This window comes from Platalea leucorodia, assembly GCF_965183815.1.
Source record: "Platalea leucorodia genome assembly, chromosome: 6".
NCBI classification, from domain to species: Eukaryota; Metazoa; Chordata; class Aves; order Pelecaniformes; family Threskiornithidae; genus Platalea; species Platalea leucorodia.
Genome location: NC_138828.1, coordinates 14,972,236 through 15,000,116, shown reverse-complemented (window position 1 = coordinate 15,000,116; position 27,881 = coordinate 14,972,236). Strand labels below are relative to the sequence as shown.

The following is a 27,881-nucleotide window of genomic DNA, read 5'->3' as shown; positions in this document are numbered from 1 at the left end:
TAGTTGATCTACTGGATTTTCTGGAAGATCTCTCTTTTTTTACTATTTATAAATAATTTTTTTTTTCATTTAGTTTACTTTCACTAAGGTGTGTGAGGTTTTTTGTTTGTTGTTTTGGGTTTTGGTGGGTGGAGTTTTTGGGTTTTGATTTTGTTGTGTGGGTTTTTTTGTCTTGGTCTGATCTTAAATCCAGATTTTCTTTTGTAAGAGTCACAATATTTTCCCTTAAAGCTATAACGCGGCATGTAATGTTAATTTAGGAAATGCAATAGTTCTTTGCAACTTGAAACTTAAATTTAGTTGTGTCACTATAAATGTACTACTAAACAACTTTTACATGGGAGCGGCTTCACAGCCTTGTAAGGAAGTCATTTGTAACACCACAAACTTAAGTGCGTCTGTTAGAAGTAAAAGCACCAATTGTTTAGCTGTCTTTTCCCAATGAGTATAAAAACCTGAATTACTTCAGTTAGTGGATTGTTTTGAACAAAGTCTCCATGTTTAAAGTGGAATGCGTTAACAAGATGGAAGTTGTAATTTAGTTTTTTTTTTTTTTTTTAAGATTATGAATACCTGTGTGTTGAATCAGTGGTTTGAGTATTTTTATTATGATTCCATGACGGATATTTGTTTTAAGGCATGTTAGAGCTCGTCACTTACCATTAATTTTAACAATCAATTTTATGCTTGCTGTTTATAGCCAGCACGTGGTATTGTAGACCCCAGTTCCTACACTATATCAAGGCACATAAAATGTATTGAAATAGTATTTAGAAGTTAAATAAATAAATATTTAGGGCCTGTTCACACTGTAATCAACAGACAGTTTCTGGATAATTGTATTTGAGTAAACTAACCTTATAATGCCTCTATTTGTTTTTGCTTCTGCTTTGAGTGTAGAACATGACACTTAAATATTTGAGAATCTGGAAGACTGATGGTAGTTTCTGCAGGTGGACTTTTTTTGTTCTCCATGCTCTTGCCTTCAAATAGTGATTGCATAGCTGGAGCTTGCAGTCATGGGCTGGGGCTGAATTTTGTGGTTTTCTTTTTAAATATACTTTGGTTTTTGTGAAGTGTAGAAAGAAAAGATTGTATTTGCAGAGAGAAGGTGGATAGGTCTAAGTACAGATAAAAGTTTGCTTTAATGTATGTACTGATCATTATTTAAAAAAGAATTTCTGATAAATAGGTTAGAAACCCCAGTGCTAGTCTTTGATAGGTATCTGAAAACTTTATTTGCACTGCACATCAAGTCACTAAATTTAGTTTGAATTTAAACATGCTGTGGTGTGCCCGCTCAAACAAGTAGGTACCCTTCTCGCTCGCACATACTTACCTATTGATCTTTCTTTCCTAACTGTTAAAAATGCCTTTCCTAAAATTTCTTTCTGTGGGCTTGTTACTCCCATTTTCTTTTTGTGCGTGTTACTCTGAACGATGACAGGACATCACATCTGTGATGATGTGAGAACGTAATCAAGATCAGTAGTTAGGGGCTATGGAGTTTATTAGACCAAGTGACGCAGCTGAGAAGTGACAGGCTCTTGATTACAAATGCCTTTGTTAAGGTCGGAAATGAAAACATCACTATTCAAAGCTAAATAGAAGGTGAAGACTGTTGCTCAGAGTTCAATTAAATATGGATCAATTCTACCATCTCGGAAAGGAAAAGTAGCTCCTAGGAGGGGAGGCGGGAGAAGGATGGACAGGGTGTTCTTGGTGGAGGGAAGAGATGAGAAAGTAGTTGCCTCCTAAGGGGAAGAGACAGGGAGTTTATAGCTGGTGGAATGTGAGGAGTTGGCTGTGGAGGGAGAGATCATACCAAGCCCATAACTTTTATTTTATTGCCCATTGGATGTATTTGGTATCCAGCAGAGTTATGAATTTTAGCTGTTACATCAGTTTAGTTGCCTGTAAAACTGCATCCTCCGTTCCAAAGCTCATATTTGAGAAGTGGTGTGTAGGTTTCCCCTGAGGATGGCCTGAGAGATTACAGATGAAGCAACTGTTTTATGAGAAGTGTCCTTCTACTTGTATCTGGCTGGTTTTGTCCTGAATCAGTTGTCTGCATGAATGTACTTTTTTTCTTTTTTTTTTTTTTTTAAACATTCGTTCATACTTAGTTACTGTTCTTACAAATATCTTAAAATCGGAATAAATGATGTTCTAGTACAGCAGGAAACATTTTTTTTGGTATTTGTTTTTTCAAAATCTATATACAAAATTTGCTTATTAAGAAGAAAGTGGGATGGGGTTAATATATGTGAGATGCTATCGTTTCCTTTGGTATTTAACTGACTAAAAATTATTCTTGCTGCTTACAATGTTTGTCTTATAATTCCCAAGCATCTAACTTCTACAGTTTGTCATATGAATGCTTTATTAGGTCCTGTTTAGTGAGAGAGTTCCTGAGGTGTAATCCTGAAGATCAGGAAGTCAGTACCACGTCTGAAATAAAATAATGTTGTTAATCAATAGGGAAGGGAGGTGTTTTTCTTTTTTAAACTAAAATTGATGAGGTTTGGAAAGTCTCTCTCATTTCACAGAGTATGATTTAAGCTTTCTAAATTGAGAGCTTGTAACCTAGATGGTTTTTCTCTGGGTGCCCACACATGACTTGAGCACTCTGCCTTTTATGTCCAGTGACTTATTGGTTGTAAGGGAATACGAGAAGAAAAGTTTCTCTGGGAGAAAAAAAAACAACTCATCTTTCTTTCCACGGCCACAACAGGTTTGCGTTTCTATGTGGTCTGGGTTTTTTCTTTTGTCTTGTTTTTCCTCAAACAAAATATAGCAGATATGCAGATAGAATATCAAGGGCCTAATTTTGCTGCTCTTACAAAGAACACGGACGTGCCCGGTCCAGGCATGAATGCCGGGGCAGGTTAAAGGCAGAGCTGTACTCTGGCATACCTTGTTACGCCCCTTTAAGCTTGGGAGTGATCTGGAGGGCTGCCATTCCCTCAGCTGCAAAAAAGAGGAGAGGAGAAACGAAGGCTGGAGGAGGAGTGAGGAAGTTAAAATGAAAAAGCTTAAAAGAGAATTAAAAGGCTTGTCTTATTTGCTTCTCTGTTTAGAAGTTGGAATTTATTGATGCTGGGCAAGGGCTACCTGGAGACAATTTACAGGTGTGGTAGGAATTCTTTTGATCCTCTTAGGGACTATAACTAATCACACAACAGCCATCTCTTAACGCACCGAGTCTCGAGCAGCTTGAAAAATATTCTGTTTGCTTCTTTCAAAAGCATTGTGCGGAAGATTAAAGCTCAGGGGGGGAAATCATAGCTTGCTTTCAAATAAAAGTGGACATCACTATGGGCAGTCCAAGGAATCAGAAAAGCTGGAGTTATCTTTACAATACATACATTGGATATATTAGCACTTACCGTTTATGATTAAAAATATTCAAACCACTTAATTTTTGCAATGTTTTTATTCCAGTTTTTTATTCTAAGATAAGAAAGATATTCTAAGATAAGAAAAGTTGATAGCATATGGTGAATTTTGGATTGATTTTTTTCACTTTGGGAAAACCTTCAGGGAAAAACATAAGACTTACATTGAAAAGAAAGGTACTGTGAAGAAAGGTATTTTGTTATGAAGGGGTAGAAGTCCATCTTGAGCCTGTCTTTTTGGAGATCTATGGATCATGAAACTAAGTCTTGAATAAAGCACGGTTCTTTGTAATGGTAATTTGCAAGATATTACTTGTTGGAGGCCAACCAGCGGAATGCAATTCGGTCTTGTTTTTGTCTGCACTCGAAATATTTTTTTTTAAATAGCATGTTTTTGCTGCAAGTTGTGTTGTCATTTATGATGTTCATATTTTAAATGTATTTGAATAACTGCACATGTGGCTTGTCCATCATTTAAATCAATGAATGATCTGCATGATCTCTGAAAACATCTCTCGCTTCCAAGAGCGCATGCAAAATGTTTATATAAGCAGCTATATTTCCTTTATATACACTTACCTCCTTCTTTTGCCTTTCAATGTAGTTTTTTTTCACCTTCTGACACAAATAATGCTGATCGCTACATTGTAATAGGAGGGGGGGAAGTCTAGCATGGATAACTAGTTGAATAAAACATAAGGTCTAGGAACTACGAGTGCTTGGCCGGTTCTTAGTGCATCAGCAGGGATATGTGTTGAGGCTGGTACTGTCACGGATGCATAAATGGTGAGAAGAAGGTAAGCAATGAGGCGAGAAAGTCTGATGATACTAACTTACTGAATAGTTAAGATGGGAGGTCAAGTATGAGTAATTGTAGAATGACCATAGGAGTCTAAATCATTAGGCGATGAAGTGGCAGATAAAATTCAGCATGGATAAATGTGAAGTTACACACGTGAAGAAAAGTACTAAAGATTTCCCATCAAAACAATGGGCTTTGCACAAATCCCAGTGAGATCTGTAGAGACTTACATTTGCATGAAAAGATCAGATGGGTGATCAGTTGTGGTCAAAAAGTAAATTGAATGTTAGGAGTTGTTGGGAAAGGAGAAAACAAAGCAGAGAACTCTAAAGATCCACCACGCAGTTCAGTTCCACTCATGGGATATAGAGGAGCTGGGAAGGTTTCAGAGAAAGGACTGTTAGGGTCATCAGGACAAGGAATGAAGAAGGTAAAACCTTCAGTCTGGAAAAGAGATGATGACTAGGGTGGTCTCTGACAATAATCTGCAAAATCATGATCAGGTTGAAGAAGGAGATAAGGATTAAAGGTTCACTGTCTCTTCCAGTGCAAGGACTCAGGATGTTAAATGAAGCCAATAGGAACTGGATTACAACAAACAAGAGAGGGTGGTTTTTCATGGAACAGGTAGTGGAAATACTGGAGTTGCTTGCCATAAGATGCTGTAGATGCTAAAAGTAGACAAGTATTTGAAAAAATACTAGGTGCTCTCAGGAAAGAAGAGCATCATTGAGAGTTAGTGAATGGAACGGGAAAAACCCTGATGTGAAAACAGCTGGGTGCTGAGTACTGCATGTGGTTGCCGTGCTTTTCCTTGTCCTTGGACACTTATTTATGGCACTTGTTGTAGACAGAATAACGGGTCTTTGGTCTGATACAGCTGTTTTCTTGGAAATATTGCATGTCGGTTTTATGTCAAGTGTGCATGGGCTCAGACATACCAGAATTCACAGGATTACTGTGATCTGTCTGGGGACAAATCTGTGGCCAGGGCATCTTGACATTGAAATCCAGAGATGATAGGTTTTTGAGGGGTCTCTTCATAGCTGGTAGCTAAGTTATAGTCAATGTAATGGTAGAGAGGCTGTTGACTCACAGTACTGACTTAGCTGTTAAATGGTAATACCATACTATCCTGGTTAAAATATTGTTTTACTGTAATTCCAGTTTATTGTATTCTGAAATGTAAGTGTTCTATCTTTAAAAAAGAAAAAAAAAAAAAAGAAAAAAGGAGAGAAGAAGAGAGAAACTATGAGCAGCACTGCTGACAGTTCAGTCATTTGCAGTACTGAAAGCCAAACATGGAGCCAACTGCAATTGTTTATAAGTAAAAGTATTAGACTACATCCAATTGTTTTGATTGGGTGTTAGCAAGTTGGTTTTCTGATGGGGAGAGTCACTATAAAAGAAAATTATGATCTTTTATTTATCTTCAATAATAAAGACACAAAGCTGTTACTGATTGCTCTATTCAACACTGTGTTTATGTGCATTATCTAAAAGGACAGAGCCTTCATCAGAGCTGCTGATAGCTTGAGCCACTTGTAATGTTATGTCTTCATAAAGTTCTAGATTGCTTGGCTTTTTAAATTGATGTGTTTTGACTGTCAGGCAGAGACTGGCAGAAGAAACAGTCTTGGTCTATATCTTGAAATGTGAATTATGCCGAAGTGTTCTTATTTAAGGCTCATTCTGCACAGGACTGGTCAAGTAACACAGAGGTAAGGAAGTTTAGATGGAGTCCATTGCATGCCTGCCACTAGCATGACCCAAATTCAGAATAAACAGCAAGTAATAAAGCCACAAGAAACTGTTTTTTTAATTAATTAGGGAAATTAATAATTTAATTAAATTACGACAATTGAAGCATGATTGCTTAACAATGGGGGCTGTAAGTTACCAAATAAAATTCCTCCAAGTACATATTTCCCCTTCTCCAATTCCTTTTTTCTTCATTTTGTCTATCAGTTTGGATCATCTCTTGTTTAAACACTTTCTGACAAATAGGTACCCTGTCTTTGGAAGTAAATTAGAATTAAACATCTGAACTGCAAAAAGACTTCAAACCTGTGAGGAAAACATGAACTAGCTTAGGTAAAGGAAACAGTGATCTCCAGAACTCACGCTGTCTGAAATGTCCCTTTCATGAACTTGTGTGGAGCGTTGTGCAGGCTTTCCTTTAGTTGAAGACCATCTGTACCCAAGAGTGGAGAGGGGCGATGGTGTCCCACATCAGGATGCATTGGTCAGGCACGGGGTGTAACTGTCCCCTCCCTGATACAATTCAGTGAAAAGAATCCTCTAGCTTTTCAGCAAGCAGTTTCAGAAACACGAAGACCTTATGCTGCTCTAATTTAGCTGGGACGGCTATGGAGTCAAGCAAGTTGCTATGGCTGTGGGCTAAATGTATTCTACCCAGCACGCGCTCCGTTCCCTCCTCTCTTCCTTACTCGTGAACTCTCTGTATCGCTCTTCTGTGCCTGTCGTATTTTGGGGACTGCCAACAGCAACCATTTCTGCTTGCTAGCAGTCTTTTTTTAGACACTTGTAGCTAAATTAATTTCAGCACGGGTTTAATAGCATGGGACTCAGTGCAACCCAGAAAAGGTGTTTGTTTCTCACCTTCTTTATTGCGGGGGCTGCACAGCCCATGTTCAGACCCTGTGTCAGGGAACCACTGTTCCCAGTTGTCTACTTGGCTCCTGGGGTTTTGTCCACTTGCTTCATACTTGCATACTGAAATGTATTCACGACAGTGGTCTTCCTTCCACTCCCCCATCACAAGCAGGACTCTGTATTGACTATTGGTCCAGTTCCAGTGGCTCCCTGGAACCCTCGTTCTAGGAGTCCTGTGCCACGTTTGTTGTTCTCAATACGGAGGGGAATATCATAGCAACAAAGTGCAATAATTGTCATCATAGCCTGGTTCTTCAATCCTTTGGCAATCAGAGCTGGTAAAATCTTGCTCAGCAGAGTTTGCCAGAGGAATAACAGATCTATATGTGCATCCCCTTTCCACTGAGATCAATTTGCACCTGGCTACTGGTGCTTGAAATGCTTCTATTTTTGCACCTTCTCGCGTGTTAAAGTCAAATAGCCAGAACTGTCCTAGCGTTAAATATGACATGCCTTTTAACTGGGTCTTGCCAGCACAATATTGTTTGGGCTGAAGTTGGTACTGAATTGAAATGACCAAATAAAGTTTGTTAACCATTCAGGTAGGACTTTTGTTCTCATGTAGGGGGTGCAATGAGTACATCCATTGATTTTTTTTTTTTTTTTTAATAGCTTACTCACAGCTGGAAATTGTTACTTAAAAGGAAATCATGTGTTGGTTACCAATAAACTTATTTTAAGCATCCTAAGTATCAAGAGAAACTAGTCATCTGTTGTTACTCAACTGTACCAAAACCAGGAAAACATTTCTTTTCTCAAAGACTTCAGTGAAATCTCTTTTTCTTCCTCTAGCAGAAAATAAAATTACATTCTTCTGAAATCTTTCTGCAAGCTAGGTTTTTGCCCTGCAGAGGTACGTATACCTGCCTGCATCAATGAGGCACAATGAACTTGGCAGAAAATTTGTCCCCGAGGAGTGGCTGGTGGTCTTCCCTTGGGCTTCCTGAAGGAAGGGGGTAATTTATATACTCAGTTGTTTCACCTGAACCTTTTTCACATGTGAGAGATGTGAGTTCTTGTGACTCAAATTAACTTCAGCAAGGAAATTTTGGTTGTATCTCTTTCACAAGGGTGGTATTACCACCTCAAGATTTAAGAAGTTATGGCCCTGAAAAATTAGGAGTTTGGCTTAAAAATCATGCACACCTTTTAAAAAGCAACAGAAAGATCTCTGGAAACCTTGTTTAGGGTGCTTGGGGTGCGGTTTTGTTGTGTGCGGGGGGTTTTTGTTTGGGTTTTTTTTGGCTTTGTTTTTCGTTTTTCACTACTCTTCCCCTCCTGCAGGAAGCCTGAGATTTAGAATAAAAGCTGGTGATACTGTGGCTCCAAGAACTGAGAGTTACTGAAAGTTATGCCAGATATTGCGAGACTTGCAATAAAATGGTAGAAATTGTAAGAATTCTTACCAGTGGAAAGAAACATCCTTCACTGTCCACTTTTAAATATCCAACGATAATGCATGTTACCAACACACAATACTTGTAGCAATAATGTTTTTGTATTCTGCCTTCCTTACTTTCCTGGTACTGCTGAAACTGGTAAAAGCTGTGATTAAGCTGTCATACCTAATTTTAAAATACAGTTAACACTTAGTTCTTATTTTAAGCTATTTTTGAAGTAAAAAGGCAATATATGGGGAACTGAGGCAGAGATTAATAACACGTCTTTCAAATGACAGCTGAAAAGTGTAGAACAAAGGTGGAGAATGTTTTTTAAAAAAGCGTATTATCCGAGGTATATGTTGTGATACAGCACTGGAGTCTTGCACCAAAATATAACTTTGGAAATCTTAACTAATTCATATCTGAACTGTATATAATTAACTTTTAAAGTAGGAAGGGTAATTTGAGATTGTTTCAAGCTGTGTGTAGAATGTAGAAAGTGTTTAATTTTCATTTTTTAATTATGCTCATGCATAATAAACTGAGTGAATGTGGGGTGTGAATTAAGAGAACGTGTATTGGTACATTATTATTATTATTATTACTCCTAATGCATTTTGAAACTGAAAAGAAAATTATTATTGGGTAGGTATTCACATTTGTTAAAGGTAATAGTCTGTTAAAAGTACTTGTCTCTTCTGTGGGATTTGTTCAGTGACGTAAATCAACAACATTTTCCAGAGCGAATGCAGATTAGCGGTATTATATTGTCAGCATGAAGCTGGTATCTGGTAGCACTGCATGATGGATTAATCACAGGGGATAGGGCATTTTTTGAAAAAGATGATTGGAGTATCTTTCAGTGAGCTGATAGTTTGTAAAGGTGGTTGTAATGAACTACCAGGTTACAGCCTGTCTGGAATAATTGAAGCACCTCATCAGATGCCCAGGAAGCATATTCTTCCTTGTCACGCAGCTTGGGTCGTAGGCTTTGTGATACTTAATAGACACCGGGTGGGAGTATTAATATGACAGGAGAATATATAATATTAAAGGAGATTTCAGATTGTTGAATATTGCTTCCCAATATTTAAAGGGGCATTTTTAATTCTGCAAATCACCTGCTTGCATATGTCATGCAGTCATTTTGTTAATACCTCAAAATTAGAACAGTGTATTTTGATCTATTTGGTAATGGGCATATTGCTGTAGAAATACATTGTGCCTGCCTACATTTTAGGACTATTAACTTTTCTATTTGTGAATGAAATTACCCTGACAAATCCTGTTGCTTTTTTCTTGTTCATATATATAAAAAAGCTGTGCTTTAACTGCAGAGTGATGAACCTTATCTGTGCTAATGCTGAAATAGCAAACGTAGGTGGTAATGTTTATAGCGTAGTCAAAAGCACGACCTGAGCACATGCATACATTATTGAGCTAGTATCAATCTGACTAGCTTATTTGCCAGTACCAGGGAAGTTGTAAAAACTCGGGATCATAGGCAAGTTGTACAGCTTGTGCCATTTTTTAACGCCATGAGGATCTTGCTGCTCTTGGTGTCGGAGCTAGTTGGGTTAAGGCTAGGCTATCCTTAATACCATTATATGTTGCGTATGTGTTGCAGACCTTTGGTCGCGCTGTGGGCATGCCGAGAGAGAGCGGCCATATCATCGTGGCTGTTCACTGTCTTCTAGCTCTCCTCCTGGAAAGCCAGCCTTCGGTAGGAGTCTGAGGACACAGATTTTTCTGAGCTGGGTTTACACAGTGGGGATGTAGGTACATGGTGGAACTAGGGAAGAGTCCCTAATGAGGAGCAGGCCCTTCACTTTGCTTTCCGTTCTTGCAAGTTAGGCACTTAGCCTGTATATCACTGAAAGCAGCCTTGTCTCTCAGGTGTCCTCAGTCACCAACTTTTCCTCTAAGGCTTCCAGTGGAGGCATTAGATATGTCTTCTAATAAGTGGTGGACAGTGATGACTTTGCACCTTGGGGGATAGGTGATATGGGTTCAAAATAATTTGATAAACTTCACCTGCTGCTACCAGTCCCTTCAGGCAAACTCCTCTATTGCAAATATTTTCCTGAATAGCAAGCAAGAACTGAAACCAATTCTCATCACTTGCATTTTGAAAGTATTTTCATTTTTTTTTGTTCCCTGGCATAGGATTTTGTGTTACTTCTGTGTGACTATAATTTTGTCCATTTTAGTTATGTTTTGTTATCTGTCTGTAAGGTTTCTGTCTTTAACTTGTTTTTATCATAGGAATCCATGTAAATGCAGGCAGAAAAGAACTGATTTGAAAAGCATGATAAGTAGATTGGCGTATGTAGCATCCCTGCTCTATAAGGCTTTCGATTTAATTATTTCAAGTTTGCAAAAATAAGGTTTTAAAACAAAAAATGAACTGTGAAATTCACCTATTCGCACCCCCCCTGCCCCCGGCTGACTGTGGAGGCTTTTTAATAATGTCTTATTAGAGGGGGTTTTACTTTCTCTAGTGTTTGTTTTTTCTACAATGCTATAGCTTTACTTTTCTACTTACTGCTTTAACACAGAGGAATTGCTTGGAATGTCACTCCTAATTTTAACTGTCAGTTTAGTTCTCGACTTGATATAGCTAACAGTAGATTTTTTTTTTTTTTTCCCCTCCCTACAGCAACAAATCTCCTATTGTAAAAGCCTCTCATAATGACACACACACACACACACACACCCCCAATGGTACATCAAGTCAGATCTACAGGAATGCAAAAATAGCTCAAACATGCCACTCTGTCTGACAGTTTTAAAAGTTTCTCAGTGCTTTCATTTTTTTGAAAGCTTTTTTTTTTTTTTCTCCCCAGTCCAAAGAAAAACGGCAGGCTGGAGTCTGCAATAACGTAGTTACAAATTCAGTTACAATGTAAGTTACAAATTTGGTGCAAATAGTTAGAAACAACTGAGAAAATGTACCAATGTAATTTCAAAGGCTGTGTGCTTCCCTCACTGCTGTAGAATGTGTTTTTGTTTTTTATGCTTTCTAACTGCAAAAATGCTGTATTTTACTCTATCAGAAAACTTCTCTATGCAATGTATACTTCAGATGGCTTATGAATCTGGAGCTAGGTACTTGAATGATGGTTCCCAGTTTAATATCATTAAGCTTCCTTTACATTAAAAGAAGTTGTGTACAGTTATGTAGGTATGAATATGCAGTTAGCAGACACCTGCTCATGTGTTTTGGTATGACTATCTCTTATTTCAGTTTTAGGCACGGACTCCACAGAAACAGGGATGTCTTCACTACTCTGATTTGAAACTCTTGACAGTTACAGTAGACAGCAGTGGATTTAGTAGGACGGTAGTACTTTGGATTTACAACAGCATACTGATAGCAAAGCTCAGCCAATCATTTGGCAAAGTGAATTGAAAGGGTTTCTGCTAATTCTAGGTTTTGGACACTTTTGTCTTTAGCAGTTTTACTAGGATATTTAAGTTAGATTTATGAATCATTTAATTTCCTCCTCAAATCAGTGTTTTAAACCAATTTCCTGATCTGGGGGGTGGCAGGGTGCCTGTAAACTTGGTCAGTATTTTAAGAAAGATGTAATAGTTCAAGGCCTAGTTGCTGTTTGGCATTCAGATTGATCCAGTAAGTTTTTCATAGCAATTATCCAAAATTACCAATGTTATGAAGAAATAAACCCAATATATTGGATTGTAACACATTACTGCAGATCTGATTTTGATCCTATTTGCCGTGCATAAAAACTAGATCATTAGAACTAACCCTTTTATTAAAATCAAAGCTAGAAAAATAAAATAATAGCTAGTCCAAATAAGCTCATATTATGCACTTAAAGTAAGAGAGAAATTTTGGATCTCTTCAGATACTGAAAACCAAAGCTGATCTCTATCAGATACGCATAATGGTCCCCTTGATTACAATTTTGTCGTTTCATTTGTAAATAAATTTCTTGTTAGCTTTTTGTGTGACAGACAGAGCATAGCTCATCTAAATGATGAAAAGTCTGCAATAATAGTAATTCTGAAGGTCTTTTTTTCTTCAGTTTTGTGTCAAGATGTGGGAGATGTTTTGCAGCAACATGTACTTTCTTTTCTGGCAGCCTTATGCTCTTTCATCTTTTTTTTTCTTGTTTCCCTTCTTGTTCCCTCTCACATACAAAAAAAGTAAATGCATATCCTCTGATTACTGTACTTGATTGTGTATCTTGGAAAAACATTCAGATTCATTTGCAGTTGCAGCATTTTTTCATTCCAGCTTCCACTGGTGTAGAGGGGTGGAGTAACTTGTGTCTAAAGAGGCTCTTGCGCTGCAGCATCTGCTGTGTTAAAATGGAGAAAGCTTGAAATACTCTGAACCGTCCTCTCTTGTGTCTGTAGTTCCTGTTTTATGTCAACTGCATTGTGAGACAAACCTTACTAATACAAATTCTTGTTAGTTATTTGATAGTTATTTTTTGCTAACCACTTGCCAGTTTGTTTGCGTTATACATATGCCTTTCATATACAAATCCAAACATCAAGCCTTTAAGTCTTCGCAACTGTAGCAAACTACGTGGAAGCAGGGATTCTTTGTTCCTGGCCTTTCCGAATACCTGAGGTGTCTGAAAGCCATGCAACAGGGAGCTGCTTCTCTTTGTGTACTGACAGGCCTCCACTTACTGCAGGTGTATGTTTTGGAGGAAATGTTAAGTCTAGGGCGTTGTCACGTTTGCATGTTTCATCTCCAGGGCATGAATATCAGCAGAGGAACCATTTTCAATAGGGATGAAAAGGGGAAAAGCTGTTTGAGTTGATTGACTATTTTTTGGACGGAGACTGGATAGGAGTCTTTCATGTACTCACAGCTGAGTGTTAAATTGTCTCAGACCTTTGTTAACTTCTGAAATAAACCCCTTCTTTTGATCATCTCTCTTCTGAAAGATTGCCAGCTCTTGAAGGAATCAGGCTGCATTATCCACTTCTCAGGTGAGGATTATCTGGGAGACTGTATCGGTGTTGATACCTTGCTTCAAAATCTAAAGAATTAAAATAGTTACCAGCATCATTGCAGTGGAGAACTCTCCCTAATTAGCCTGCTGTTTGTTTTTTGAACTATTATTGCCTATTTTCCCAAGCTGACTTCAGCTGTTTCTCATAAAGACTTCTTGTATTTTTACTTTCCCTGGTAGTACCTCAAAGAATGCCTCACTCGATAGCACCGGAGAATCACCTCTGGGTTGCCACGTATGCTTGACTTGCTGGATTCTATAAATAAAAAAGTTTCCAAGGTAGCACTTTTATTTCTCCCCAAACTCACTGCACTGTTTCACCACTATCTCCCTTTTTTCTTTGTTTAAACAATCAATTAGCTGTTTTTCAGTCTACAGGCCAATACATGCCTTTTAGACCAGCCCAGCCCGAATATTTCAAAGAAGTCAAAGTACAAGTGGTTTCTAGATAAGTCTGATTGCTTTTCCTTAGTCTATTAAACCTTGTCTCTTGATTTCTGGCATATTTCAATATAACATCATGTGCTTTTTTCCCCACACCTCTGTTTTATTTTAACCTTTTGTCACCTTTGGATGTTGATGTGTGCTTTGATAACTTGGTTTTGGAGTATTCATTCAATAAGTGGTAAAAGGTGGGAGGGAGGTAATAAACATAGACTTTCTCAAGGAGATCCTTCTTAGACTTTCTGAAATGTTACGTGTTTCTTACTCATCAGTCTTACTGTAGTCTTACAGTCTTACTGTATTAAATTTTCACTTTTTTGCCATGAAAGACAATGGTATTACTAGGTAAGTAAAGGATTGTTCTGTGAGAAAATGCAGGATCAAGCCATCCATTTAAAAATGAACATGAAAGTTGGCAGAAAGTTTGAGCCTGATTCTGGCAGGCCAAATAACACAGTATAAATGCAGAGAAAGAGGCAGACAAGAAAACTTGTGTATATTAGGCAGGTGTTATAAATATGAACTTTTTTATGAAGTCATTCATTAAGTGTCAAATATGTGGAACTAAAGTTCAGGCTTTTGGTAAAATTGGTCTACAATATGAAAAATTTTTCATCTTTAGGATCACTTGGAATAAAGAAGTACCTGAGGAAGGAACGTTAAACTAAGAATTTACATTAATCCCTGCAGATTATCACTGAAGTAGAGAATGAGCTCTGCAACATTCATGTTGGGAACTTGCAATGAGGAAGTGTATGAGTGCATGTTCTAAGGGTTATTTGTTACCAGGTGTTAGGGATAAAAAATGGATAATAACAGTTTTAAGGGAAAAAAGATAAATTCTGAGGGAGTGATTGATAGCTTCACTCTTCTGAAAAATGAGTCACACTTACTAAACTAGAAGAAGAGTCTGCATCTCCTTTGCAGCGCATTCACAAAAAAATGATAGTGGTAATTTGTATCATATTGCACTCTGCAATAGGTCCATATCACTTAATGTCATCTGAATTGCATAGCCAGAGACAACATTCAAAGTTTCAAGTGATGATAAAGAAATCCCTTTTAAATGAAAATTGAAGAGAGATGCCTACTGTAAGATTGCATGCTATTTTGTTCACTTGAAAGTATCCTACTCTTTGAATAGAATCCGACACTTGAGTCAGCCTTATTAGTAAATATGGAAGTTGGAATGAGCTGGGCTTGCCTGATTTGCTTAGGAATGAGGTGGCACTTAAACTTTTGAATACCTACAACATAGAAAAAAAACCCCAACTACTGAGTTCCTTTTTTCTTAGTTTCCTGTGTGGTCTTTTCTAACAGTTTATTCCCATTATAGCTTATTGAGCTGAAGTGGGATGGCACAGATCAGTAATTAAAGAATGCCTGTATCTATCTGTCTAGTGACTATTATGCTTTGTTGTCTTTCTAGCTACATGTTGCGTTGGCTGTGAACAGCCCAACAGAAGGACTTCCCAGTCAGGTTCCAAATCCTAACGTTTTGTCATCTTTATGTCTTACAGAGTTCTGAAGCCTCTGAAGTGGTAATCCTGGAGCGCTGCTGGATTGTGGAGTTCAAGAGTAAAACAAATGTTTCAATAGTTCTCAGTAAGTAAGACGTAGCTCAATATTTTCAGTGTGAATTTTTTATTTCTGGCAACAAAAATGACAAAAAAAAAAACCCCAAACCCAACCACCCAGGCATTGAAACTTTGCTAAAAACCTAGCTAAAATATATCTTGTTGTCTGTTAGATGCCTACATCTAAATACTGCACGTCTCTGAATTCATGCCTAAAAAGAAAATCCTAAAAGCTATTGTTTTACTTTTTTTAAAATCAAGTGGAAGTCTATGTCATCTTCTTCCTCTGATAATAAACGGAACTTTGAGGTTCTGTTTTGTTAGGTATTATGTACAATATGGATTTTATGTTGATGCATAGCCAGTTCATCTTATTCTTGAATGATTAATCATTGCCAACCTCCCTATTAAATGAGAGCTTTCCTGTTTTTTCTCACCTTCTATCAACTCTTCATTACTAAAATTGTTAAAAACAGTAGGAAAAAAATAAGTTATTTCATAGAAATCAGAATTATTATTTTAGTGGCAAGATTTTATTTGGAGAAAATGCTGATGTAAAATTTCCTCTGCAGGAACAACTCAAATAGCCTTTGTATTAGGAATTTTTTATGACATGGGTTCTTTCTGATACCACTGCAGAGTTTTGAAGTCCTTAGATCAGTTTGCTGTTTTGTGTTAGCTGTAATGATCTAAGAGCAGTTTTGGTAGGCTAGTAAAACTAGCTACAGGGCAAAAAAGGTTGTGCTGCATTTGTGGGCTTGATGGCCAGCTTTACATTTAGTAGAAGTTGCTACCTTCTTTTTTTATACTCAGCAAAATCTCCAGTCCACTTCAAGGAAAATGTTGTGTTAATTATGCTAACTTTTGTCCTCACCTGCTGAAGTGATTCTTAGTGTTTGGTCACATTTGAGAAGGCAGTGACTTAAAATATATTCATTGTGGGTTTGATCCTTTTCTAGGCAGCATTCTGGGGAATAGCTCAAATCCTGCATCCTTAGTAGTGGAATTAAATCTTATGTCTTGTGCCTGATGTTGAAGCACTGTATCAAGAAGGAATTCTTTTTCTGGATTTGGAAGCATCGCTTTGCCTAACGATAACAGCTGATTAATTACCATTGACTCTCAAATTGCAACTTTTCTAATTATGCCCTTATTGAGTCCAATTCATTGATTGGAATAATCAGCTTTATGAGGTGGTGATGTTACAGTTTGAGTATAAATACCGTCATGTCAGTTCCCTTCTGGCACTTCTTCAGTGCTTGAACATAGTGCTGCTGAACTGATCTGAACCAAGAATACAGTTGTAATTGCTGACAGGACTCTTTCAATTAGCTTTGAAGCCTGCAAACAGGACAGTTTCTGTGGCAGTGAGACTGGAAGGTTTTAAGTCCAAAAGCTGGGTAGGTAGACAAAAATGAGTACTGAGTAAGCACTTCAGGCTGCCTATGGAGAAAAAGTGACTGTGAGCATGTGGGGAGGAAGAAATATACTTGCATAGTTAGGAACAGAAATTGCTACCTGAGAGACAGACTTTCTAAAACCAAGTTTGAAGGTCAGTAGTGTGGTTAGAGGTAAGGGTGGCATTCTGACCCAGCTCTAAAAACATAGTAAAGTAGAAAAGAGGAAACAGTACACAAAACTCTAGGTATACAGAGCTAACGGATGACGATGAGTGCCTGGGGCGCGACCGGAGGAATACAATGGAAGACAGAGGAAGAGACAGACAGGTAGAGGAGAAATGGATTTCAAACTTGGCAATTTTCCTATGCCAGAGAACAAGGACAACAGCCTGGCTGATGATTTGTTGGATGGGAAAAGAAAAAGAAAGCCAGACTGTTATGAGGTATTAGAACAAAACTGAAGACAAATGAAGACGATATACTGTGTAGTGAGTGAGGATAAAATACCAGAAGAAATGAGATAATAATCCATGCACTGTAGGAGAGAACAAAATTCGGAAGGCGAAAAAAGGAGGGAGAAAAGCAAAACTCAGGAACTAAGAAAAGATATCTTCGTCAGTGGGGGCTTTGATCATGAAAACCTACCTGTATTGTCACAAGAATATATCCATTGGCCTTTGGGAGCCAAACAAAAGCTCTAAAATGTGTATCTGGGGCTTTAAAGGATTCAGGTGGAAGCCGGGTAGGAGGACATACCTGCTCACAATGTCAAATTCCTTGTGGAACAGACGGAGGAGAGCTGTGCCAGAGCACAGCAGAAGCTCCAAGGAAGGAGGCGGAGTTGATCTGTGAGATCTAACTTGTGGTGTGGCTGGGAAGGGACATTTTCTTCATCTTGCAGGCTGCAAGGTGAAGAAAATCAGCTGGGGGTTAAACTTGGGACCGTCGGTGGGGGGTTGGAGTGAGTTTTTGGCTGATTGTCTCCATCTTTCTCTAGGTGGTGGGCTGAATCCTAGGAGACAGGAATAAGAGTGAGAAACAGAGACTAACTGGAGTATCTAAGAAGAGAATGTAATAAAGGGCAGTGGAGTAAATGTGGAGGGAAAAATAAGGATGTTTTCATGCAACATTTAGTGATATTGCGGAGCCGATTGTCGCCTCGGGGTGGTGTGGGCACTGAAACACAAGGGGAGCACAGAAGAGGTCAGGCAGTCGCGGCAGAGAATCCTGTCAGTGCTTCACGTGTAGTGCTCCCAAAGCAGCCTAGCTCGAAAGCTTTCTAAGCGGACCATGAAAAGAGGCAGAAGGATTTGTTAGGTGAACTGTCGTTCTGTATGTGGCTGGTTGCCCGCATGCCCTCCTAACGTGAACTAGTTGCTATTAGCAGAACAGATCAGACACTGGTGTGAGATGGGTCTGATTGAATGTGGCACGAGTTCACCCGAGTGCGACTCATTCCTGAAATCCCGGGAGGTGTGATAAGGAGAGCATTTCAACCCTTTTGTCCAAAAAGATCTTAAACCTGGAAACTGCTGCTGTGCGCTGAAATGTTTGAGCAGTGCAATGTTAACTGCCTTCCCTTGGATTCTCCTCAGGAATAACCACCATGTTCATGCCATCTGAACTTGCACCTTGTACAATACAGGTGGGCACTGTAGCTTCGCCAGACACAGAAATATGTCACCATAGCTGTTTAGAGAATAGCTCTGTCTCTGCTGGACCTTGGAAACCCTGTTAAAGGTGGCCACTCTGCAGGGTTTACGTGCCCAGGCGCTGGCAGTGGGGGCCGCAGGGCGGCCTCTGTGAGGAGCGGCCGGGGCTGCCCTGTGCCGGGCTCAGCCGGTTCCAACCGGCTCCAAGGGAGGCAGCGCGGCGCGGGGCTCAGCCCCTCAGCCCTGCTGGCTGCGCCTCGGGGAAAGCGTGTTTCAGCCAGGGTAAAACACTGCTCGGCAGTGAGGGGCGAGGGGAAAAAAGCGTGAGGAACAGCCCTGTGAGCACCAGCGTGAGAGCAGATGGAGGGGAGGGGGTGCTCCAGGCGCCCGAGCAGAGATTCCCCTGCAGCTCCTGGAGAGGCCCCGGTGGAGCAGGTATTTCCCTGCAGCCTGTGGAGAGACCGTCCTGCAGCCAGGGGTAAAGTGTGAGGAGGAAGGAACAGCAGAGAAGAGCTGTTGTGGACTGACCATCACCACCCCAGCCCTCAAACCTCCATGCCGCTCAGGGTGTGGGGAAGGTGAAGGAGTTGGGAGTGAAGTTGAGCCTGGGAAAAAGGGTGGGAGTGGAGGGAGGGAAAGGTCTTTGTTTCTCCCTAGTCTTTTCATTTGCAACAAATTAAATTATTTTTCCCATAAAATGAGTCTGTTTTGCCCATGACAGTAATTGGTAGGTGATCTCCCTGTCTTTATCTCGACTCGTGACCTGCTGCTGCTTTTCTCCCTCAACCCTGTTGAGGAGGGGGAATGAGTGAGTGGCTGGGCCGGTGGCTCGCAGCTGGCCAGGGTCAACACACCATGGTTAATTTGTGTCAGGTGTTTTTCTTTTTGTCCACTTCCAGATGTGTTTAAGCAGAAGATGCAAAAAGATAGGCAACCAGGAGCAAGAAGTTGTGTTCATGTTGGTAGTTTTTGGTGCCTGTTATGCTTCTCTGGAATAGGGCAATTAGAGCTGTGTGGCTAGATGTTTGAACCTGGCCCAAGAGCAATCTGAAGTTGACCACCGTTGTATAGAGCCTCATGTAGGTGAGAGCAAAGAACTCTGCCTCCTTTCCTCCATGTGATGTTGTCCAACACAAAATTGGGAATAAACCCAAGAGATACAGGCACAGTGAAGTGAAATGAGATGTGAGAGACAGCATTCAAGGACTGCCTTCTCTTGATCTGTAAGTCTCTTCTGTTTTTCAGGATAAGAGATTCCTTTAAGACTGTATTAATTGCATTACTGTGTGTGGTCACTTAGTGAGAACTAGAGAGGTAAGAGATCTAGCATCCAGGTAGGGCTGGCGAGGTGTGAGGAGGAAGGGAGGGAACAGAGGAAGAAGACAGAGCTTTTGATGCAATGCCACAGCCATCTAAAACATATTGCAGTGTATCAGGCAGAAAAGAGGCCTGCGTATAGGAATATCCTTAAGATGGCAAGCATTCCCTTTTGCCATTTGTAGTATGTAAGCCACTTAACTTGGAGCTTTTTGTTTCCTTCAATAGTGGTGGCTTGGAAAGGCAGGTCAGTATCACTCCCTGTTTTAGAGATGGAGTAACTGAGGCGTATGCTAAGGTTGCGGACCTAGGCTGAGAATCAAGATCTCCGAATCCTGCCTTTTTTAAGGTAGACTGATAGTCCAGCCAGTAATGTGGTACACTTCCTTTCAGCAAAAGCAGTCTACTGCTTTGCAAAGGCCACACTTAGTACTTTCAGTGAATTCTGCAGTATTTCTGTTCAGTGATCTTGAGATACCATTATGGTATTTAAATATTTGTGTGGTCTGCCTTGCTTCCAGCATAGGTGTGGTATTTATTTAATGAAAGGGGAGAAGCCATGTGGCATGTGTGGAAGCCTGCAGGTATTAAAAGAAACGAAGTATTATACTGCAGTAGTCAGCCTGGGGTCTCATGCTATATTAATTTCAAATACCTCAGGCTCTTTGTGAGCTTCTGTGGGGACTTAAATGTAGATTACAGTGGTAACTTATATAAGTTTATTCCAGCATGGCAAAATAAAAAAAAACAACACCGAAGATAAAGTTTTTAATTAAATTCTTTATCTTTGATTGAAAATTGAACTTCCAAAGGAAGATTAACATAGCATCATGAGTAACCATGGGATGATTTCATCACTACTAATTTGAACATGAAATGCATCAGCATATAGAATTCAGTCAGCTTTGTGAATTAAAAGCCTCTGATGTCTGTATTAGAAATATCCTGCAGATATAATTTACGTATCAAAGATTCCATTCTACTTTTGTTACAGCATATGGTAGTTAGCTGTGATGGTGCTTTGTATTTTAGAGTGGCAGTGGCTCATTGATATTCTCAACCATTTTCCACTGCTGAGGTAGCAACTGAGAATTACCTTTTGCTAGTGTGTGTGAAAAGAGAGAGACAACCTTTAACCTTTTTGAACTCTCGTACTTTGCATATTGGCATAGAAGGAAAGATAGTGATCCTCTAGAAAAGGAGAGGCTGTCATCCTGGACATTGACCATGCGCTTTGTACCTTTTTTTTTTTTTATTTAAATCCTGCCAGTAATTTCTTTTTTTACCCTGTTCAACATGATTTTATGCTTATAACTCTCATTAATGAAAATAAAGCAAGCCATAGAGTATCAGTCTTCCTGACACTTTTACATGTTTAGTAAAATAGAACAATAAAGCCTTCTTAAGAAAAAATGAAAATTAATAACAAATGAAAAAGCTTTAAAACCAAAGTGTTTTCCCCCTACCCTTGGAAATGTGTTTGGTTTATTATTTTGTATTTTAAAAACCTTTCCATTAAACTGCAGTCTTTTGAAAGGCAAGGGTCAACTCTAATAACTGCCTACACTTCTCTTGCCGACTCAGTTAATTATTTCTGACTTCACAGAAACCCAGGTTTCTGTGTAAGAGATTATGATTAAAGTTACAATCAAGTACACTTTAAAAATTGAGGGACATCATTATGACAATTTGAACATGAAATTTGTTTTCATTTTTAAAACAACTGAAATATCAAAGTATCTGCAGAGAAGAGAGGCAATTGCTACTGTTAAACTGAAAAACTTGGGAAATTTAAGTATTATTACAAAACAACGGGAACAAAAAAAAGTTATTTGAGGATGATGGAAGTAACACCAAAATATGCTTCTGACTTTAGACAGTTGGGTTAGAGTAGAAAAGGCTTTCCAGTGCCACTGGGGATATCTCAGCTTCTCTTTGTGCTATTTCCTGATTCCACAGCAGTTCTGTTTGAGCAGGGGGGTTGAATTCTTTATTTGAGCTGCAGAAATCTTGTGGGACCATAACTTTCTATGCTGGCTTCTGTGGGACAAAGTCTTGCTGAGATCACACTTCAGTAACGGAGTTGTTGGTGAACAGAGTTGTGATCAGAAAAGGCTCTATGAACAGAGATGTTTGCTTTCCACTCTCTGCTTCCTCAGCTCTTGCCTCCAGTTGAGTCTCTGATACTGAAATAAGGAAGAGCAGCAAGATGGGCAAGCTGCTGGAAGGGCTGCTAAGCACCTCCTGGTGAGGCAGCTCCACTTAAGAAGGTGCCTGAAGCAGTATAGCCACTGGACCACATTAGCTTTCTGTAATGTCAGTGTAAGCGATGTCTCTACTTCTGCCCAGTTTGTGTGTCAAGGGATGGGAGGTCAAGTCTTTGAACACAGTTACACACCGTGGAAGCTGGGCAGTTTCTAGACTACAAAACTTTCCTTCAAAATGTGTGTATAGCAATGCTACTGGCCAAGTGGATCTGAGTTTGTATAGTCCCAAGTGCTACATCCACCTGCTGTAGAGCAAACACAGAATGCTCTGCTACAGAATCTGTTCCCACAGGTGCCTTGGTGTTAGCTTGCTTTTGCAGCATTAGCCAAGTGCCAGTTGCGTTATCCAAGTGTCAGGGCTAACATTCAGAGACCACTTCATGCATTAGAATAGTAATAGTTGGCCTTTTTTCTTTTTTTTTCTTTTTTTTTTTTTTCTTCTTTGTTCCCCTCCTGAGGCTAGTAGCTGTGACCATTAATTTATTTTCAACTGGACAGTTCAAAACTGAACTAACGGTGTAGAGAAATGAGAAGAAACGTTTTGATAGCTGGTTATTTATTGCAATCGCAGTGTAGTGTTTAATGGCAAATATAAAGAGTATGTCTGACTTCACACATTTTTAGATTTGCTCTTGCAGTGACGTAAGTAGTATAGTAGCAGTACTCTTGCTTTTAAGCACTCTGCTAGGTTCTAGGAAACAAATGAGCTATCTTGGGAAAAGCTGAGGACAAAGCTTTGCAATGTTGATTTAGATAGTGTTTTCAATTAGATATATACAAATCTATTGTCAGGACAAACACTATCGGGTAACTGTATGTTATGTCAATATCCCAATATCTCAGAATCTTTTCTCTTTCTGTTTTTTGAATTTATGCAAGCTATCAAAAGGTCCTATGTTTGTTCTTGTAGCTATGTAGACCTTCTTTAGTTCGAGAAGAAAAAGAGGTAAAGACAGAACTATATACCATTTTGCTTTGAATTTAGGGCTAGTAAGTTGCATGCTTGTTTTGCAAAGAAAACCATTGTGTTTAACTGTGTGAATGTATTCCCTGGGTTTATTCCCTGAACTTGAACCACCACTGGGGATGTCCAGCACTGTGATGAAAATTACTGTTCTGCTATTGCAGATTCCCAAGTAGAGAGAAAATGTTCTTAGTATTGTATGTTCTTAAATCTTACATGTCCTCTTATTCAAAAATTATATCATAATTATTATATATAACAGTAAAACTACAAATGCATATCACATAAAGAACTGGTCTTGTTGAAGTCAGTAAATGTTCTCAAAAGGTCGGGCTTTTTTTCCAAAACTAACTCATGATAACTCATGTCAGCAATAATGGCAAAACAAAGGATGCTTGTGTACTTGTATTGTCTACAGTAACTCCTTAATTGTAAGGTATAAAGTACTTTTGTCCACTCATGAAATACTCCTGCTTTTAGGATGTTTCAATACAAATATAATTCTGCCGGTATGTCTGCCATTCATTCGAGGCCTTCATAACATTTGTGGGTCTGTTAGTTTTATTTTCAGAAAGACTCATTGCAGCTAAGTTTCGTCTCCCTACTGAAACTTGGAATTAAGTGTCTGAGCTTGTTAGGGTTTACTGTATGCAGCTAATTTAAAATAATAGTCAACATAACAATCTGGGAGAGAAGAGCAAAGAGATGATGATCTTTATGCACCTGTGTGCTCCTTTATTGCAACAGACATGTCAATGTCTGTTGCAGTGTGTCAGTTGGTGCATGCCAATGTGCATTTTGGATGTTGTTTGTGTTTCTTCTAGTATGTGAGCTTGTTGTACATAAACACTACATGCATTGAAACAGTGTGGAAAATATGTAACTTACCAACAGTTGGATCTGCAGAATAAAACTTTCGACATTTGCAGTGATGAATATTTTTCATCATCATATTTTTCAGGTATTTTCATATGCTTTTCAGAATTTAACTTAGCTGTCAGAGTACTCCAAAGATCTAAATATAGCAGACTGTAGTGTTTTGAAGTGATAGTTTAGAATGAATTTCCAGATCTCAAAACTGGCACCTGTTAGATCAGAATACAGTGTATTATGCCCACTCCTGCTGCATTTCACTATCCATTTCTGGTTCCATGCATATTAAGGGTGATTCAGTATGCCTTTTGTGCTTGGCAGTCTGCTTTCCACAGCTAAGAGGTAAACATAAATAGCATGATTTCAATTGCAAAACATTGATTTCCTCCCAAAGCAGATGTTTTTTATCTAGCTAGTGGTAGGATATTTCAAGACAAGATCACTGTTCCTATTTACATTTAAAAATAAAGAGCAAAGAGAAAAGAACACCTTGATATATTTTGTTTGTTAAGTGTTGGCTCGTTTGACAGTCTTTCCTTAGCTAAGGTATCTTGGATATCCAAACTGCTTTTATTAAAGTTGTCTGTACTTTTAAAGGCTGAATGATATAAGCAGGTGTTTTGCATGCCTGTATTTTTTTTTTTTTTTTTTTTTAATTAGAATGACTGCTGATTAATTTTGGTCTTGATGCTGTTGACTACATGCCTATTTTTTTTCCTTTCCTTTTTCCACTGGTAGCTCCAAAATACTATGAAATAAAAACAAACTTCTGAATCATTGAGGTCAGTGACAGAAAGGAGTAGACCACTGTGCTGTTGCAGATTTTACCAGAGGAGCAGCAAAGTTAACAGCTCTTCTAATTACCAGTCTTTTTGAAGGTTACATGGCTGAGATGCAATAGCTGATCACACACGAGCTTACAGCTGAAACTTCTGTGTCTCTGAACCCATCTTTGACAAACAGCAAAGCTCAGTTTGTTCAGGTTTGGTCACTCAAGTACATACTTCGTGTGTAAGCAAGGATCTAGTCAACATCTGCAGCTCCCTCAAATCTTGAATACTCTTGTCTCAAGAGCTGAAGTACCTTGTTTTCTGATTGAGCCAGGGCTAGAGGCAAGAGTTTGAATCCTTATTAGCGCTTCTTAAACCACCTGTGAAGCCAGAAGGGTGTTCCCCCACTTTTCTGCTCTTCTTTCCAGTCTTTCCTCATGAATTCTATAGTCCAACTGGTATGTGAAATCTTATCCAGCATTCTTAGCAGCAGCTGCAGCCACACATTTAGATTTCCTTAGATCCACACCCAGACAAAAAACTTGTCCCACCTCTACTGGGATTTGCGCCAGCAGAGTTTTAAGAGGCTTCCAGACTTGAGGTTTGCATCTTTTGTTCCCCCCATAACAATAAAAGCAGAGTTAATTGTAGGTGGCAGATGCTCAGTTTATGAAGTGCAAACGGGTTTAGAATAACATGTGGGTAAGTGCCCAAGGTTACATACTCAAGTTAGTAAAAGGGAATTTAAGTTCACTTTGTATTGAAAAAAACTTTTCTATGTTATTTGGATTTTCACACTAAGTAGGAAAACATTTAAGTGTTCTGTTTCATCCAGTAATCTGATTTATGGCTTATTTAGGTCAAAATGATTTTGACGTCCAACCAAATACTTCAGTCCTTGTTAATACAATAGCACAGGTGTTTTATAGAGTTTTATGTTTCTAAATCAGTTGGTAACTTCTTTTAAAGAAGCATTGATTTTTCTTTCTTTCCCAGTTTGTTCTTTTCGGTGTGTGTCGCACTAAATGTCACATTGAATTTGTGACTCTGTGAAGCCATCTATACAGCAGAATTTTAAATGCCTAAGAGGTGTTTTTTCTTCCTGTGCTAATCTTAATCAAATGACTGACCCTTGCTGCTTGCCTAGGTTCCTTGGGAGCTTCAGCTTCCCCCTCCCCCCCCCCCCCCCTTTTTTTCTTTTGTTCTTAGAAAATTTGATCATTAAACAATTAGACTTCAGGCAGAACAGCAAATGACATGTGGATAGTAATGAGGTCAGAAGCTCCCACATGCAGCCTGTTGAGTCTTCACAGAGGAGCTATGTCATGCTGAATTGTCTGCATGTGTTGGTGAGCAGTATTCTGGCAAGGATGAATGAGAGGCTGAGCATAAAGGAGAGCTCTAATAGAATAAATGATGGACACATTCATTCTGGTGAATCCCACCATCTGTCAGAACCATGTCTGCTGCTGAATCAAATTCTTATTCAAGTTAGCAGCTCTGATAGCTACCTGTTAGGCTGCAGAATCTGTGCTAAAAAAGGATTTCCCATTTCGGTTTGATTCTGCCACCTAGTTTAGCAATATGCTAATTGCTTTTGGAACCACTCTGTGGATAGACTTAGTACCGCACTGAGTGTGAAAGAACTGGGGTTGGATTCAAGAGGTGGATGGGGGGCATGGTTCTGTGACCATCAAAAGAAATGTGTGTGTGATGGTTTTAATTGCGTGTGACATCAATATTTTCATGATCTGCCTTTTGAATCAGAGTCCCTAAAAACTGTGCTTATGTTTTCTGAGTGCAGAGTTTCAGAGTGGAGAACCAGATCTTTACCTTGAAGCTGCATCAAGGCCAGATTGTGAATCTTGGGCTGTGGCACTGGGAGAGGCAAACTCAGAAGGTTTGCAGAATAAAATTCAGCAGCTCCGGAGGTTGATCATGGAAATCAAAGAGGAGAGATCATCAGATGAAGCACGGCAGTTTCTCCCTTCATCCCAGGCAGACAGTCTAGGAGAGCCACAGTTTACAAGTAAGTGCGTATACTCATTTTATTGAGTGGTACAATAAAAATGGCCTACTCTCTGTAGCTCTCTAGCACTACAGAGAGTGTCACAAATGGTGCATAATGCTGTTTAACTTGTTGCTTGACGAAGTGCAGTTGTAGAGGAACTAAATGGATGAACATTATCTTTAAATATCATTACCTGATATATTTTGATTTATGCAGATAACCTTCAGGGGAACAAATTTGTGATTACTGTGTTTCTGACTTTTTCTCTCTAGTCTGTTTTCTTCATAAGAAGTAGAAATTGTTTAGTTAGAAATACTGTTTTCCTCTTTTGTGTCCTATATGAGCATATGGACTACTGTTTACAATATAGTCTGATAACTTTGATAAGTGTATAAAGTTTTAGTGATACTTGAATTAGTATCACAGATTTGTTCTTTGTGATATAAAAGCACTCTGGGGATTTGAAAGCACGTAGCCCTGTGTTGAGTCATGTTTGGTGCACTGGAGTCTGGGCACTGTATTTCAGTTGCCCAGTTACTTAATCAAGTCTGTATCCAGCATATTCATAAAGGTGTTCCAGACCAATATGCCACTCTGCTAGTGGCAGAATTCAACAGAAATTTGTTGGATCTCCATTTAAAAAAAAACAAAAAACAAACAAAAAACCCCACAAAAAACCCACAAAACCCCCCCAAAAAACAAAACCAAAACAAAACTTGTTATTTCTTACTGACCAAGGCCTTTCTAAGCTCTGCAGCTTTAATTTTTCTTGCACACACTTGAATGATTAGCTATAGTAATGAGAACAGTGTGAAACTAGACCTATTCAGCAACATCAAGTTTTCATGGAGCAAGAACAGCTATAGGTTTTTTGGTGGGGTTTTTTTGTGTGGGGTTTTTTTTATTATTATTTTGAATTTTTAACAAAAATCTTGCATTCCAGTTCATATACCAACTTGGCCCTTCCCATCTGACCACTTGCTTCAATACTGACAAATACTTAATAATACTCACTGGAGACAATAAATAAATGTCAACAAGAGACTGTTTAATTTCTACAAGGTTCGTTGACACTGTAGTTGTGATCCAATTACTTCCTGCAGAGGGTAAACAACTCAGTGTTATTTAACTATCCTTCCTGCATTTCTCTTGTTGCAGCTCTGTGGTTCACTCATTTATCCTAACGCAATAAGAAAATATTGTCCTTTGCAGTAAAATGTGCATTAGAACATAATTCCACAATGGAGGCAATTAAAATGTTCTTATTGTCCTTGGTATATGAGGAAAGGAATTCATATGCTATTTTCCAACATAAAGAAGTTGATTTTGTTGCTTTGCAATTTATATGTAG

At 38.9% G+C, this 27,881-nt stretch overlaps 1 protein-coding gene across 3 annotated transcripts in view; it reads left to right on the top strand.

Annotated features, from left to right (window-relative positions):
- INPP4B (inositol polyphosphate-4-phosphatase type II B) overlaps positions 1-27,881 on the top strand; it is a gene marked incomplete at both ends in the record, with an annotated part of 287,771 nt that overhangs the window by 61,673 nt on the left and 198,217 nt on the right. For 2 of the 3 annotated variants that reach the window (XM_082316132.1, XM_082316130.1), the window contains 2 exons: positions 15,220-15,304; positions 26,324-26,548. In XM_082316132.1, the coding sequence (XP_082172258.1) occupies positions 15,220-15,304; positions 26,324-26,548 (310 nt within the window). Of the gene's footprint in view, positions 1-15,219; positions 15,305-26,323; positions 26,557-27,881 lie in introns of all 3 variants that reach the window. The other variant, XM_082316131.1, reaches the window with a different exon arrangement.